General features: G+C 41.5%; 2 protein-coding genes across 2 annotated transcripts in view; one reads left to right on the plus strand and one right to left on the minus strand.

The window, feature by feature from the left end:
• The window catches only part of DMD (dystrophin), a 1,831,916-nt gene that overhangs the window by 275,133 nt on the left and 1,542,008 nt on the right, over positions 1 to 14,775 (plus strand). The gene's annotated exons all lie outside the window — the stretch shown is intronic.
• LOC107533001 (sperm acrosome membrane-associated protein 4-like) lies at positions 7,678 to 8,061 on the minus strand. The gene has a single exon (XM_016207557.2). The coding sequence runs from the start codon at positions 8,059 to 8,061 to the stop codon at positions 7,678 to 7,680; it is 384 nt and encodes a 127-aa protein (XP_016063043.2).

Genomic DNA, 14,775 nt, shown 5'->3' on the forward strand with positions numbered 1-14,775 from the left:
CTTTTAAACTGTTAACTAATTGCATCTTTAACATATATGAGCACTAATCTTAAATTTTTTCTACATTTCAATAAGGAATATAAAATAATAAAGTGTATTATCCAGAGAGACAAAATGTTGACATTTGAAATAATTTTTTACTCACTTATGATATCAGTTACTGTCTGAGATAAAGTAAACTTAATGGGAGGTAATGGAATATACAGTTGGTTAAATTGGCTAGAATTGAGTTTGATATGTATTTTCACTGTCTCCTGGACTTTGGAATCAAGTAGTAAATTATGAGATTGTGTTTATTACTTTTGTTTGTCATTCTATTTACAATATCATAGCTGCCTCAATTTCAAATAGATAATATTTCTAACTACCTTTCCTCAGAGAATAAACCTCTATTCAAATGCATTTCAGCATTTTAATTGTGTTAATAGGAATAATAGAAAATATAGTACAAAGCTCAGCATATTTTAGTTCTGAGGGAATGAGTGATTGTTGACTCTGAGTGATATGTTCCCAATGTGATGAGAGTGGACTTTTTTCTCTTTGTAATATTTCATATGGCACTCTAAAAAAGGCAAAATGTACTTTCATCTCTATCATGAAAATTAGAAACAGAAGTAAATGGTTTTATTATTGGTATTATTAATAAGACTATGTTAATGTTGATATGGTGCTTCCCATGTTATAAATCATTTTCACATATTTTAACTGATTTGATCGTAATAGCTACCACCACCTCTCAGAATAGGCCAAGCATACAAGGATGAAATAATACAAGTGGCACATGGAGTTTAAAATTTTATGGCACTTGAAATATCTGCCCTTAGACCGTGTACTTTTTTTAAAAATCCTCACTCGAGGATATTTTTTCCATTGATTTTCAGAGAGAGTGGAAGGGAGAGGGAGAGAAAAAGGGAGAAACATCGATGTGAGAGAGACGCATCGCTTGGTTGCCTCCCACGTGCGCCCCAACCAGGCCGGGGATGGAGCCTGCGACCGGGGTACATGCCCTTGATCGGAATCAAACCCAACACTTTTCTGTCCTTGGGCCGATGCTCTAACCACTGAGCATAACTGCCTAGGGCTAGACTATGTGCTTAACATCTCTGAGCCTCAACTTTCTTATGCAAAAGAATGGGAATATTAATTCTGGCTTTATGGAGCAATTGGAGGGATTCAGTGAGGCACAATTTTAAAGCCCTGGCAGTGCAGATGCTCCATACCCATCATTCCATTTCCCTTTTTAAATTTATTAACTCAAGAGAAGGGACTTCAGTGGTCATTCGGGAGAGAGGGGTAATTTAGTCTTTGCTTAATGTTGATCAGCCCCAGCACCAAGCCACCTGGGGCCAACATACACTCTCTGAAAAGAGAGAAACCCACATTTAAGACAAGTGCCGTGCTTTCTCCCTCCCCGTTCCTTTCTTAGCAGGATGGCCACTTCTGAGCCAGGGCCTGGATAGATAAGGCAAGTGCGATGCTTGCTTCCAGTATAAAATGTAAAGGGGTATCTAAAAATTCAGCACTTAAGATAACCTTTTAGTTCAGTATTTTCAAAATCAAAAGTAATGCAGAATAGTTCGTGGTGAGCAAGATGTCAGCAGTTTAGATAAATACATCTCTGGCCTTGCCCTTCAGCCACCCGCCACACAGGCCTCATCCTGATCTCCACCTGAGCATTCAGTGCAAAAACCAGACCTTGGCGTTTACTTTTTTACCTAGTGCCCCTCCTTTCATTCCATCTGCCAGGGTCCCCCAACCTGACATCATAAACATACCCTGAATCTATCATTCCCTGATTTTGAAAAATATTTTAGCAGATATATATGCCTCAGTGATAGTTCTTTGAAATTTAGTGTAGCAGTTAAAAGGGTGGAGGTCTACCACCCGGATTTGAGTTCTCTCTCTCCTAATTACTGGCTGTCTCACCTTTGGCAAGCTGCTGAGGTTCTCTGAGCCTCAGTTTCCTCATCCACAAAATGGGAATAATAGTACTTATGCCACAGGGCTATTATGAAAATATTTAATTTGTTGCATGGCCCATGCATAACAGTTTGTGTTTGTTTTTATAGTTACATGCTATTAGAAAGATATTTGGCATTTGCTTTCTTTCATGCAATATCATGTCCCTAAAATTCATCTTGAGGCTTTTGTGTAGCAGTAGCTTCCTTATTTTCGCTACTGTATAGGTACTTTAATTCTTCATTCTCCTGCCAGAGGGCTTTTTGGACTGCTTGCAGATTTTTTTGTTTATTTTATAACTTTGAACAGTGCCACTATGAACATTCTTGTACTTGTTCCCTGGCATAAATATCACTCGGTTTTTTATGCCACAAATGGATACCTCAAGATTTTACCATGCTCTTTAATGAAATACAGAATCTATACCCATCAATTCCAATACTTGCCTCTTCCGACTGTTACTGATTAACAATTACCACGAGGGTCAAGTTGTTGTGCTGGTCCCTTCAGAATCTTTTTCTGTGAGTCCCTCGGTGCTCTTGCTCTCAGAATTTGGTCTGTACTCAGCTAAGTGCTTTTTTATTTCTAGGACTTTATTGCTTGTTTTAAACAGGTCTTTCCACTCTGAATCCTTACCTGCTCCCCCTGATGGTAGTCGTATCTGTCTTTGTGTCTGACCTGAGGATCCAGTGTCTCACTTAGCTCAGTGAGGACAAATATCCTTGCACTCTGTTGACCGTGTCCTCAAAACAGCACTTGATGGGCATTTATTTACCCTGTTTGGAAGAAAGAATCTCTTTTTGGTTGCACTTTGCCATAGTCTTAGTTTGGGTTTCTTGAAAAGCCAAGTCTGCGACAAGAATTAGAGAGCAAGGAGCTCGTTCGGTAGCTGATGAGAGGAAGCACAAGTGGGAGAGCAGGGAAAGGAGGGAAAAAGGGGAATAAATAATAGAGCTACTGAGTTGGCTACCACTGTGCAAAACTGTTGCTCAGTCCAATGGAGACCTCTGAGGAATGTTGGAGAACACACTTATAGTTGTCCCGCTGAAGGACATGAGGCTGGGGACTGTGTCTGTCGTTCCTGTGCCCTCCTGATTGAGGGCTGCCCAGGGACATCATCTGGAGGCTGAGTGAGTCTCTGTGACTTTGGAGACAGTCTTGAGGCAGAAATACTGAGAGATACAGTGGGTGCTTGACCTGCGAACCTTTAGTGTGCCCTGGAACTGCCCCTCACCATGCTGATCAAAGCAGGCCAATGGAATGGGGTGTCTGGCATCTGCTTTATAGTTCAAACTGGATTTCCCAGTTATCCAGGGCCACGATCTTTTGTGACCACACGTCCCAAGAAGATCCAATGTAGCTCTGGCTCATTGCTGTTTAATCCTTCACACCTAGGATCATGTGGCTTATTTTTTCAGGTATTCTTTTAGTATCTGAAAGCCCTATAACCTGTTTTCTTTGATATAAATAATGATTAAGTCATGCAAGTTCGTTTTATTTATTTTTTATTGGGGTGACACTGGTTCCCAAAACTATACAGGTTTCAAGTGTACAACTCAACGAAACATCTGCAAACTGCATCGTGAGCCCGCCGTCCCAAGCAATGTCTCTTTCTACCCCCCTTCTCCTGACTTTGCCCACCTCCACCTACCTCCACCCCCCTTTCCCTCTGGCTATCACCACGCTGTTGTCTGTGTCTATGTGTTATATATATGTTTTTATACAAGTTCATTTTAAATTCAGCTTGATGTTATCCATATAGCAAGCGCTCAATAAATACTTCTTAAAGGAATGATTTTGAAATGCCTTTCTGTATTCTGGAGGCACATATTAGCTGTAATAGAGCCTTCCTCAAAGTTGCAAAGTGACTGACAATAATATATAAAGCTAGAAGCTTCAAGGAACATGTTGCCAGAGGTCATTTTTAAACTAGGGGAACAATCATTTTTCATGATCAGCTACCCCTACTCCCTCCCCACCGAATCAGCCTCTGGTCTGCTATGATTATTAAACTATTTTTTTAGAGCAAAAAAACTGCAGACAGAAAGGGGAAGAATTTTCCAGAGAAAAGGCGGGATAGTAAGAAGCTAGGAAAATTCCTGGGTAAGCGGGAAGCTCTCCAGTAACACTGCTTTCCTTTTAGTTGGTAGTTATTGTATTAACTTAATCATGCAAAATATTTGTCTTAAAAATATTTTTATTACATAGGGATAAAAGAATATTTATAATATATGATTTAAATAATAAAATAAACTTTTTAATTTCAAATAGCCTCAGTAATTTGAAGCCACCTATGTACCCCTCCTCAATTCCATCACTTCCCACTCTTAATAGATAATCACTCTCCTGAATTTCTCTTTGCTTTATAGTCTTCCCATATATGTATGCATTCCTAAATAATAAATTGTTTTGTTCTGCATGCTTGTGAACTTTATATAATTGGAATCATGCTGCATCTAGTCTTGTGTGACTTTTTCCAATCAGCATTATGTCGCCGAGATTCATCCATGTCAGTGAGTGCAGCTGTAGTTCATTCATTTTCACTGTCATATTCCATTGGAGGCATAACCACCATTTATTTATACATTCTGCTGTTGACAGATATTTGGGTTGTTTCCAGTTTTATCTTTTTTCCTGTTATAAACAGTGCTTACTTGATACACTGAGGAGTGGGGTTGCTGGCTCATAGGGTTCATTCCTATGCCCTCAGATATACTCCTGACTCCTTTATCTACTCCACTGGGCACCACTGGGACATTGAGGCTTGCAGGCTGAGGACCAGGCTTCTGTGACACCTGACTTCCAGCTCTGTTTGTCTGATGGCAGAGGATTAGAGGGTTAGAGAAGACCCCAGGTACTTCTCTCCCACCCTTAGTGACTCAAGCGGTATCTTTGGCAGCAGCTGCCTAGGTTTTGTGGTGCCAGTTCCAGACAGATAGACCCCCAGGGGCTCCTGCTTCCACTGAATGATCTCATGACTTTGTCAGGAAGGAAAAATAATTTCCTTCTACCCTTCTAAGTTCTTGGCTGGGACCCCTTTATTATAAAAAGACAGATTAACAGAAGAAAAACAATCAGAAGCTTAATAACATGTATACCTCTTGAAAACACGGGAGAGACCCAGGAAATGTGAGTCACTCCTTGAAATGGCCAAAGAAACCACCTTAACTATCATCTCCAGCTAAAGACCAAGAAGATGTTGGAGATGGGGGAAACCAGGTATGGGAGGTTATCAAGCAAAGCACAGTAAGCAAGGGAAAGGTGATTATGCAAATTTAAGCCATCACCTTCTCAATTGATAAGTTCATGGATTGGAAGAGTCAGCATAGTTAAAATGGCCGTATAACCCAAAGCAATATACAGATTTAATAGATTCCTAGTGACATTTTTAAAAGAAATAGAACAAAAAAATTATCAGCTTTGTATGGAACCACAAAAAAATCTTTCAATAGTCAAAAGCAATCCTGAGAAAAAAGAACAAAGTATCATTGTACCTGACTTCAAGTTATACTATAGAGCAACAATAATCAGAACAGCATGATAATGGCAGAAAAACAGACACACAGACCAATAGAACAGAATTGAGAGCTCAGAAATGAAACTATATGTAGAAGGGCTAATATTTTTTACAAAGAAGTCAAAAACATATAATGGAGGGGGGAAAAAGCCTCTTCAATAAATGCTGCTGGGAAAAATGTAAAGCCACATGCAAAAGAATGAAACTAGACTATAGTTTGTCCCCATGTACAAAAATTAATTCAAAAGAGATCATAACTAAGTATAAGAACTGACACAATAAGTTACATAGGAGAAAACATGGGTACTAAACTTATGGACCTTGGTCTTAGAGATTTTATGAATTTGACCCCCAAAGGCAAGGGAAGTAAAGGCAAAAATAGTAAATGGGACTATATCAAACTAAAAAGCTTCTGCACAGCAAAAGAAACTATCAACAAAACAAAAAGGCAACTAATCCAGTAGGAGAAGATATTTGCAAACAGCTTGGACAAAAGGTTAATATCCAATATATGTAAAGGACTCACACAACTCAACACCAAGCAAACAAACAATCCAATTAAAAAATGGTCAGAGGATCTGAACAGACCCTTCTCCCACGAAGATATACAAAGTGCCAACAGATATCTAAAAAGGTGCTCAACTTCACTATCTACTAGGGAAACGCAAATCGATTCATAAGTTTCTAGAGATTTATTTATTTATTTATTTATTATTTATTTATTTATTTTTCAGGTCCTCTGCCCATTTTAATTTGTTCTTTTTTAAAAAATTAATTTATTTTTTTCCATCACCATTTATCCCCTCCATGCCCTCTTCCAATTCCACCCACCCCCTCCCATCCCCACTCCTCCAGCCCCACAATCCTCACACTGTTGTCTGTGTCCATGAGTTCTCTCTTTTTTGTTCTTTTCTCAATCCCTCCACCACCCCCAAACAACGCCCCCCCCCCAGCTTTCTGCCTGCTCTCCATCTATGAGTCTGTCTCCATTTTGCTTAGTAGTTCAGTTTGTTCATTAGATTCCACATATGAGTGAAATCATATGGTGCTTGTCTTTCTCTGACTGGCTTATTTCACTTAGCATAATGCTCTCCAGGCCCACCCATGCAGTTGCAAAGGGCAAGATTTTCTTCCTTTTTATGGCAGAGTAGTATCCCATCGTGTAAATGTCCCACAGCTTTTTATCCACTCATTTACAGATGGGCACTTGGGCTGCTTCCAAATCTTGGCTATTGTAAATAAGGCTTCAATGAACGTAAGGTACATATATTCTTTTGAATTAGTGTTTCTGGTTTCTTTGGATATGTTCCCAGAGGTGGGATCACTGGGTCAAATGGTAGCTCCATTTTTAATTTTTTGAGTAAACTCCATACTGTTTTCCATAGTAGCTGCACCAGTCTGCATTCCCACCAGCAGTGCACTAGGGTTCCCTTTTCTCTGCATCCTCGCCAGTTCTGTTATTGCAATGGTTAATGGGATGTTTTTTTAGTTTCTCTTTCGGAGAGATGATTGTTGGTATATAAAAATGACATCGATATCTGGATGTTGATTTTGTATTCTGCTACTTTGCCAAATTCATTGATTAAATCTAGTAGCTTTTTGGTGGAGTCTTTAGGTTTTTTTATGTACAATATCCTGTCATCTGCAAATAATGACAGTTTTACTTTCTCCTTTCCATTTTAGACAATCATCCAATAAAATATTGCCGTAGAATGTGTCCTTCTGCCTTGGCAGTGGTTCTCAGGGAACTTTAAAAGACCACCAGCTCCTGAGGCCGAGCCCCAGAGATTCTGCTTTAATTGGTCTGAGGGTGGCGGGGGTTTCTAAGAGTCGGGGACTTTTGAGAACCACTAGATAATGCGAAACAAGCAGCCTTAAAAGATCTCCATGCAGTCCAGCCAACCCCGCCCTGTGTTTTCTAAGCAACCACCTTCCCGGTTTAAAGAACCCTGGCCTCTGGCCCTAGACCGTCCGGCTAATGGCCTCAGCCCGTCCCCCCTTAGCGATGAAAGCGTGAGAACTGTTGCTTATTTCTGGAGCCCTCTCACTGTCATTCCCATGGAAAAGTGCTGCACACGGTTTTTATTATTTGTAGTAATCTTTATTTTGTCTCGGGCCTCTGGCCATTTAGTGGGGGAGGGGGAGGGGAGGGGAGGAGGGCCCGGGAGCAGGGAGCCCCGAGCCCCCCGTGGGCCCCACGGTCACAGTCCCTGGAGCAGCAGCAGCAGCAGCAGGCCCAGCGCCAGGGCGGTGGCGGTCCCCGCCGGGCCGCCGGGGGGGCGGGGGGCCCCGTTGCACAGGTCGCCGGAGCAGCAGGTGGAGACCATGTTGTAGGTGGCGCCCTGGTAGAGGACAGGCTCGTCCCGGCGGCCGCACGACACGGCGAGCATGCAGCCCTTGTTGGTGACGCGCCCGAGGCCGGGGAGCACGCCCTGGCCCGTGAAGCAGTCCTCGTCGTCGCCGCAGGTCATGGGGACGCCGGGGCAGGTGGCCGACTCGGTGAAGTCACAGAAGATGCACCGCTTGGCCCCTGTCGCGCCCCGGGGCAGAGCCGTCAGCAGGACCAGCAGCCAGCCGAGGCCCATGGCGCCCGGGACAGCCCCTGGGGCGGCCTCGGTCCCCAACGCCCGGGTCCCCCTCGGGAGCTTCTTGGTGACCGCGGCTCTCGAGTCCCAGGGGCGCAGAAGCTTCAGCGGGACAGAGACCGGCGGAGGCGGCTGCCGGCGAGAGTCTCTGCGCGGGAATGGGGTGACCTCACAGAGCCCCGGGGTTCCACTGGCCGCTCGGGGTGAGGTCACAGGGGGGGAGGGGTGTCACAATCTGGGGCGGGTTGGCCCGCTGACCCGAGGGAGCGAGGACATTGCCACCCGGGCCACTAAGTCTTCTGCTCTGCTGGGTGCTGGGTGCTGGGTGCTGCGCCTGCAGGGTGCCCATGGGGAGCCCGTTTCTCAGATGGGCAAAACAAGGCTCAGGTGGAGAAAGTGACATGCCCGAGGCCCTAGAGTGAGGATTAGAGCGCAAGTTGACTTAATTCCTAAGAGGGCATTTATTGAGCACCTGCTGTGTGCAAGACCAGTGTTAGATGCTTTCAGTAGCAGCCACTGCGGTGGCAGGACCCAGGACAGGGCTCAGCACAGCTCGCAGGCTGCTGGCGCCGGGCACTTCCAGGCACCTGCAGGGGGCTCCCCCCATGTTCTCTCCTTGGGATCTCTCTGTGTATCAGCTCCACTCTCAGAGGAGCAGAGGGGCCCAGGGGACAGGCACAGCCGGAGCCTGGCACACAGCAGGCGCTTAACAAATGGGGTCATTATAGGAAGCAGCTGAGTCTCAGAGCAGCCCCTGTGGGTGCCAGACAATGAACTCTGTCTCTTTCCAGAGGGGGAAACTGAGGCATCCCTCAGCGGGAACAGGCAGAGCCCAGGATTAAACTCAAGTCTGAGTCCAGATGATAATTTAAGTATCTTCTCATATTTTCCCCATGGGGTAGGTACATTGGTGGTGCCCATTCTAGAAAAGGGGATGTTGAGGCCAGAGCGTGACAGGATTTTCTTTTTTAAAATTTTAAAATTATTTTTGGCAGTATTACAGATGTCCCTCAATTTCCCCCCCGCTTTACCCCCCTCCTCCCAGCTCCTGCCCCTCCCCGGCCTTCCCCCCACTATTGTCTGTGTCCGTGGGTTATGCATATATGCATATAAGTTCTTTGGTTAATCTCTTCCTGTCTCCCTCTGCCTTCCCTCCAAGCTCTGTCAGTCTGTTCCATGTTTCCATGCCTCTGGACTTGTTTTGTTCATCAGTTTATTATGTTCATTAGGTTCCTCATATGAGTGAGATCGTGTGATTTTTGTCTTTCTCTGCCTGGCTTTTAATGTGGTTCTTGTGTGTGTGTGTGTGTGTGTACAATTCTATGATCTATTAAATTATTGTATGACTTCAAGACATTTATGTTAGTGATTAAAAAATTTAAAAACAGATCTCTTTTTCTGATTAATGTGTCGTGTGTACAGCATGGGGCAAAGATAGGTTTACAGTTGTTCATATGGAAAATAATACAATAATTAATAAATCACAATACAAGAACATACTGTGTTTCCCATACTCACAACTATAAACCTACTTTTGCCCTTTCCATATGTGTTTTGGGTTTTGTGCAAAGAATGATACCAAAACACAGGTTAGGTGCATGGTAAAGTGTTATAAACCAATATTCCTATGAAAGAAAGAGAAGGCACGGGGAGCAGGGCTGGCTTAGTGAGAGAGGAAAGGGAAACAGAAAGCTTGCAGAGATCAGTAAAATGCTCTGCTTTGTTAGTTAAAAACAGTAAAAAATGTCTTGGAATATTTTACATTTCTTTCCAATTTCCTACCTTCATCTTTACTATGGTAAAATAGGTGATTTAGTTTTTGAACTTTGAGTGTTTGCCCAAGCTTTACTAGTTACTGAATTCAGTTTCTGATTGAATGTGCTTTTCTTGTTGCATACATAGTATACATTTTGTGGTGAAATTGCTGCAGAAATGATATGAATTAAGTATGTTGCAGGGTAACATGGCAAGAAACTTGAGTGAAAGAGTAAGCTGAGACTCGGTGAAAAATACCTGTTGTCCTCCAAAAACTGGACTCAATACTGTTAAGTAGTGAAATAGTCCCTGCTATTCCTGGGGAAATGATAGCTCATCATGATGTCCTCCATGGAATGACCACAGAGGACTCATGTTGTGGTTTCCCTAATACGTATTGAGTTTAAGCTACACCGAATTCCCGGGAGCTTGGTCAGAAGGCTGGTTGTCCAGTAGGGTTTCTTGTAAGACATTCTCATAGCAGTAAACAGTTCTTTCTGATGGAAAAATCCTATCTACATATACTTAGTTATATTCAGGGTACTCCTTTTCTGTGCATATAGGCAAGACTGTACAACTCTTTTTCGGAAGAGTCAAAACTCTATTTGGAGTAAAAACAGAACTGTTAGATGTCACTGGAGTCACCTTAAATTAACTAACCAGACTCCCAATCAAAAGATGATTTCAGATGTAATTAACCCATTAATCTAATGAGATGCAAGAATGTCTGTAACCAAAGATTTCCTGAGCACTTCTTTCACTCTTATAGCATATATCAATCTGATATGTTCTGTAGAATAGTCACATATCATGCCAATACATCCTAAATTTGCAGATGTGTTCCCGCTCACATGGATTCACATAATCAGCATGACACAGGCTTTTTTAAATATCAGCTATCTCAGGAACTTCAGTCCTGCGAATCTGGAAGACTCTGTGATGCTAGAGCTCTTACTCTCAGAGATTCAGATGTCAAAGTATTTTTAGAATGGGTCCTGGAGGCATCTTTAGTTTGTAATTATAATCTTGTTGATTGACAGCACATGTGTTCGATGGAAATGGTGCCATATTGAAGTGAGCCTGGTTAGTGCTGGAGACAGACTGCTTAGATCTCAACTCTCATGAGGGGAAAGAAAGAACTCAAAGTGATTTTAAATTCACCAGCACACAGACGCATGTCTCTCATGAAATGTTTAAGGGTTGTTTTTGATCCCAGACTTTTAGCATTTCCATTGTAAGTTCCAAAGGTTGAGAAATTTGATTACTGACAGGTTAAAACCTGGTATGCAAAAGATACATTAAAAAATCATCACAGCCCGGCGGGGCCTGACTCAGCAGCTGAGCATCGACCTCCGACCCAGGAGATCCAGGTTCGATTCCTGATCAGGGCACAGGCCCGGGTTGCGGGCTCGATCCCCAGCAGGGGGCGTGCAGGAGGCAGCCGATCAATGACTCTCTCATCATTGATGTTTCTGTTTCTCTCCCTTCATCTCTCTGAAATCAATGAAGATATATTTTGGGGGGAAAAAGTCATCGCAGTGTTGTTTACTGAAATTACAGGTATTTTATTTTAAAAAGAGCAGAGAAGTTAGAGAGGCTGTAAGCCACAGATAGATGATATTTCCCATGGAAAAGAATATGCAACTATGTTCTTCTGCATGGTGGAAGAAGAGATTAAAATATGGGAAATTAAAATTGTGTTTGATGCTATTAATGTCTAAATGACATTAAATATAAAATAAAGTGTATAATATGTTAAAACTTAACAGAAAGCTTTATTATTATTTTAAAAAATATATCTCTTTATTGATTTCAGAGAGAGGAAAGGAGAGAGAGATAGAAACATCCATGATGAGAGAGTCATTGATCAGCTGCCTCCTCACGCCCCCTGCTGGGGATCAAGCCCACAACCCAGGCATGTTCCCTGACCCAGAATCGAACCCTGATCTCCTGGATCCTAGGCTGATGCTCAACCCCTGAACCACCCCGGCTGGGCCAGAAAGCTTTATTATTGATTAAAACCTCCATTTTAAATTATTGGCCTGTTTAGTCTTGTAAAGGATCATGGGTGATTCATAACTACAGGACAGTTTTCTCTTCTCAGCAAGTTAACAGCAAGTTAATATCAAGTATATGAGGTAGAAAGGACTTTGGACCAAGGTGAGGCAGGAGGGATCTGAAGAGATGTCTAATGTATACAGATAGGTGAGCTGTTGAGTCTCTCCAAGTGGGCGTCCAAGTTTATGTCTCACAGTATTTAAAACCATGATGAATGAGTGAGGAGTCTGCCAGTCCATTAGTTTCAGTCTTTTTATGAAGCCTAGGTTTGTTTTTCTAAAGGCACTTAGAAAAGTCAAATCAAGCTACATAGTTTTGCAAATTTCAGATCTTTGACAAGTGTGCATTAATAAGTATTCAAAAATATTTTGTCATTTAAATGTTATATTAATTTTTGCAAAGTTGGAATCTTCTCGAATGTTTAAAAACTTTCTTTACTAGACTAAATATTCCCTCAGTGATCTTGTTAAACAATTCAGTTATGGTCAGCTATCAATGTTTGAATTGTCATCAAGCGTATGCCATCCAAATATTCTTTTAAAAAGCTGTACCAGAATTATGATGATTTTGAAGGAGGGATGTTACAGCAAATTTTGATCAAGTCTCTCCCAAGGTGATTAATTGAAATAAACACCTAGATTTCTCATTTCGTCAGAGAGCTGTATGTACATGAACGGGCACAATATTTAGTACGATCTATCATGAGCTGTGAAGAGAAGGAGATTATGAGAAAAGGAGAAAACTTGCTTATGAAAGTGCTTGTTAGTCAAGATTTGACACAAAAATAGGATGAAAAAGTGTTCAGAAAATCAAACAACAAATTTCATATGACACTTTACATTTGCAAAGATGTTATACAAATATCACTGCAGTTTTGCAAGTGAAAATCTAAAATGAAGCATTTTGAAGTGGTTTTCCAAATAAGAATTTACTCAAGATGTTTCACAAAAATAAATAGAATATCACAGTGAGGAGATTATTCCAGTCACGGTGAAGTTAAGTGCAAGTTTCATTATAAGGTCCAGTAAGACTCAGTGGGGTTCTTGCTCATAAATTTAAACTAGATCTTTTCATTCTGAAGTTTAGAGGACATCACAGTCATTCAAGAAATGCATGGAATAAGTGGTTTTTAAAAATCTTCTGGAAAATTAGTGGCTTAGTTTCATCTACATATGTGTAAAATAACCAAACCTATATCCTTTACATATAATGTCATTCTGATAAATGCTTCCTGATCATAATATTTATATAGACTCCATTTTGCTTGGCAGATTGACTCGGCCTAACCTAATGATTGGTATGGTCCTCCTCAACCTCCATGCTTCTGTGGGCCACCATCACCTCCTTTCTGGAGTAACAAAATAGCATCTTCACTGGTCCCCCTTACCCACTCTTTATCCCCCTTCTGTCGTCTAAATCAAAGCACTCAGAGAAGCCTTTTAAAAAGGTCAATTAAATCATCTCACCTCTTCGTTAAAACTATTCTTATTCTACCAAGAGTAAATGCCAAATCTTTTACCGTGACCTACATAACTGAACTGTGCTTCCCTCTTCTGTTCCAGCTCAGCTTTGTTCTGGTAGCTTCAGACATAGCAGTTCCCTCTCAGCTCTCAAATGCAATAAACTTTTGACCCCCTTGGTGTCTACCCATTTACAGTTTTCTCTCACTAGAATGCTCTTTTCCCCTGCTTCTGTTTTTGGAGCAATCAGACATTTATTCATTGCTCATTCAATCATTTGTTCACTTTTTTCCTCAATAATTCAACAATTCTCAACTGTGGGTAATTTTGCCACCCAGGGGATATATGCAACTTGAGAAGATATTAGTAGTTGTCACAACTGAGGATGGGGTAGGGTTGCTACTGGCATCTAGTGGGTTGAGGCCATGGATGCTGCTAAATATGCTACAGTGTATAGGAGAGCACATCATAGCAAAGAAGTAGCTGGCTGAAAATGCCAATAGTGCCAAGATTTAGAATCCCTGACAATAATTCAGCACCTCTTCTAGGTGCCAAGAACATGGTGGCAAAGCAAAGGAATATGCCCGGACCTTTCATAAGCTACTACATTAGGGGAAATATTCAATTAGCTGGTTAACAAACAACTAAATATATACTTTTAAATAATGGTGAGTGCTCTCAAGGAAATGGGGACTGGAGAGGGATCAATGAAATTTACTTTAGGACAGGTGGTGTTGTGGGAGGTAGTGTTTATGCTAAGACCAGAGGAACGAAAGACAGATATAGAACAGCTTATAGTAAATATTTGTTGAACATCAACAATAAAACGTTGCATTTTCCTTAGCCATGTACTTTTATTGTAAATTAAAATGCTTCAAATTATTTTTTAGCACCTTTTCTTCACAGATTCTGTGCCAAGGGGACTGACTAGTCTAGCATTTGTCTCTTGTGGGCAATTAAGTCCTCACAAAGTTGGTGAGTCCCCAACTTTATGTGCCTTCTGTTGATTTCTATGAAATTATCTAAAAAAAAAAAAAATGTATATAGGGCTCCTAACTTGGTCAAAAAGCAAAATGTTGTTGGATCTCTAATCAGGAACAAAATTTGTGATTCTATGTCCTGGTAATATAGAATATTATAACACTTTTAAAAATGTTATTTTTATTGTTGAGAGTATTACAGATGTCCCCCATTTCCCCCCTTTGCTCCCTCCACCCATCTCCCACTGCACCCTGGTCTTCACCTGTCTATTGTCTGTGTCCAAGGGCTGTGCAAATATGCTTATAAGTTCTTTGGTCAATCTCTTTCACATGCTTATTTATATCAATTTTAAATCATATTGTTTCTCTGTGGAAGGTCCCATGGTTTCAGAGTAGAGGACTCTTTTCAGAAATAAATAAGTACATTAAATAATGACAGATACACGACGTGATTTTAAAGC

This window comes from Miniopterus natalensis, chromosome X (assembly GCF_054644295.1).
Source record: "Miniopterus natalensis isolate mMinNat1 chromosome X, mMinNat1.hap1, whole genome shotgun sequence".
Taxonomy (NCBI): Eukaryota; Metazoa; Chordata; class Mammalia; order Chiroptera; family Miniopteridae; genus Miniopterus; species Miniopterus natalensis.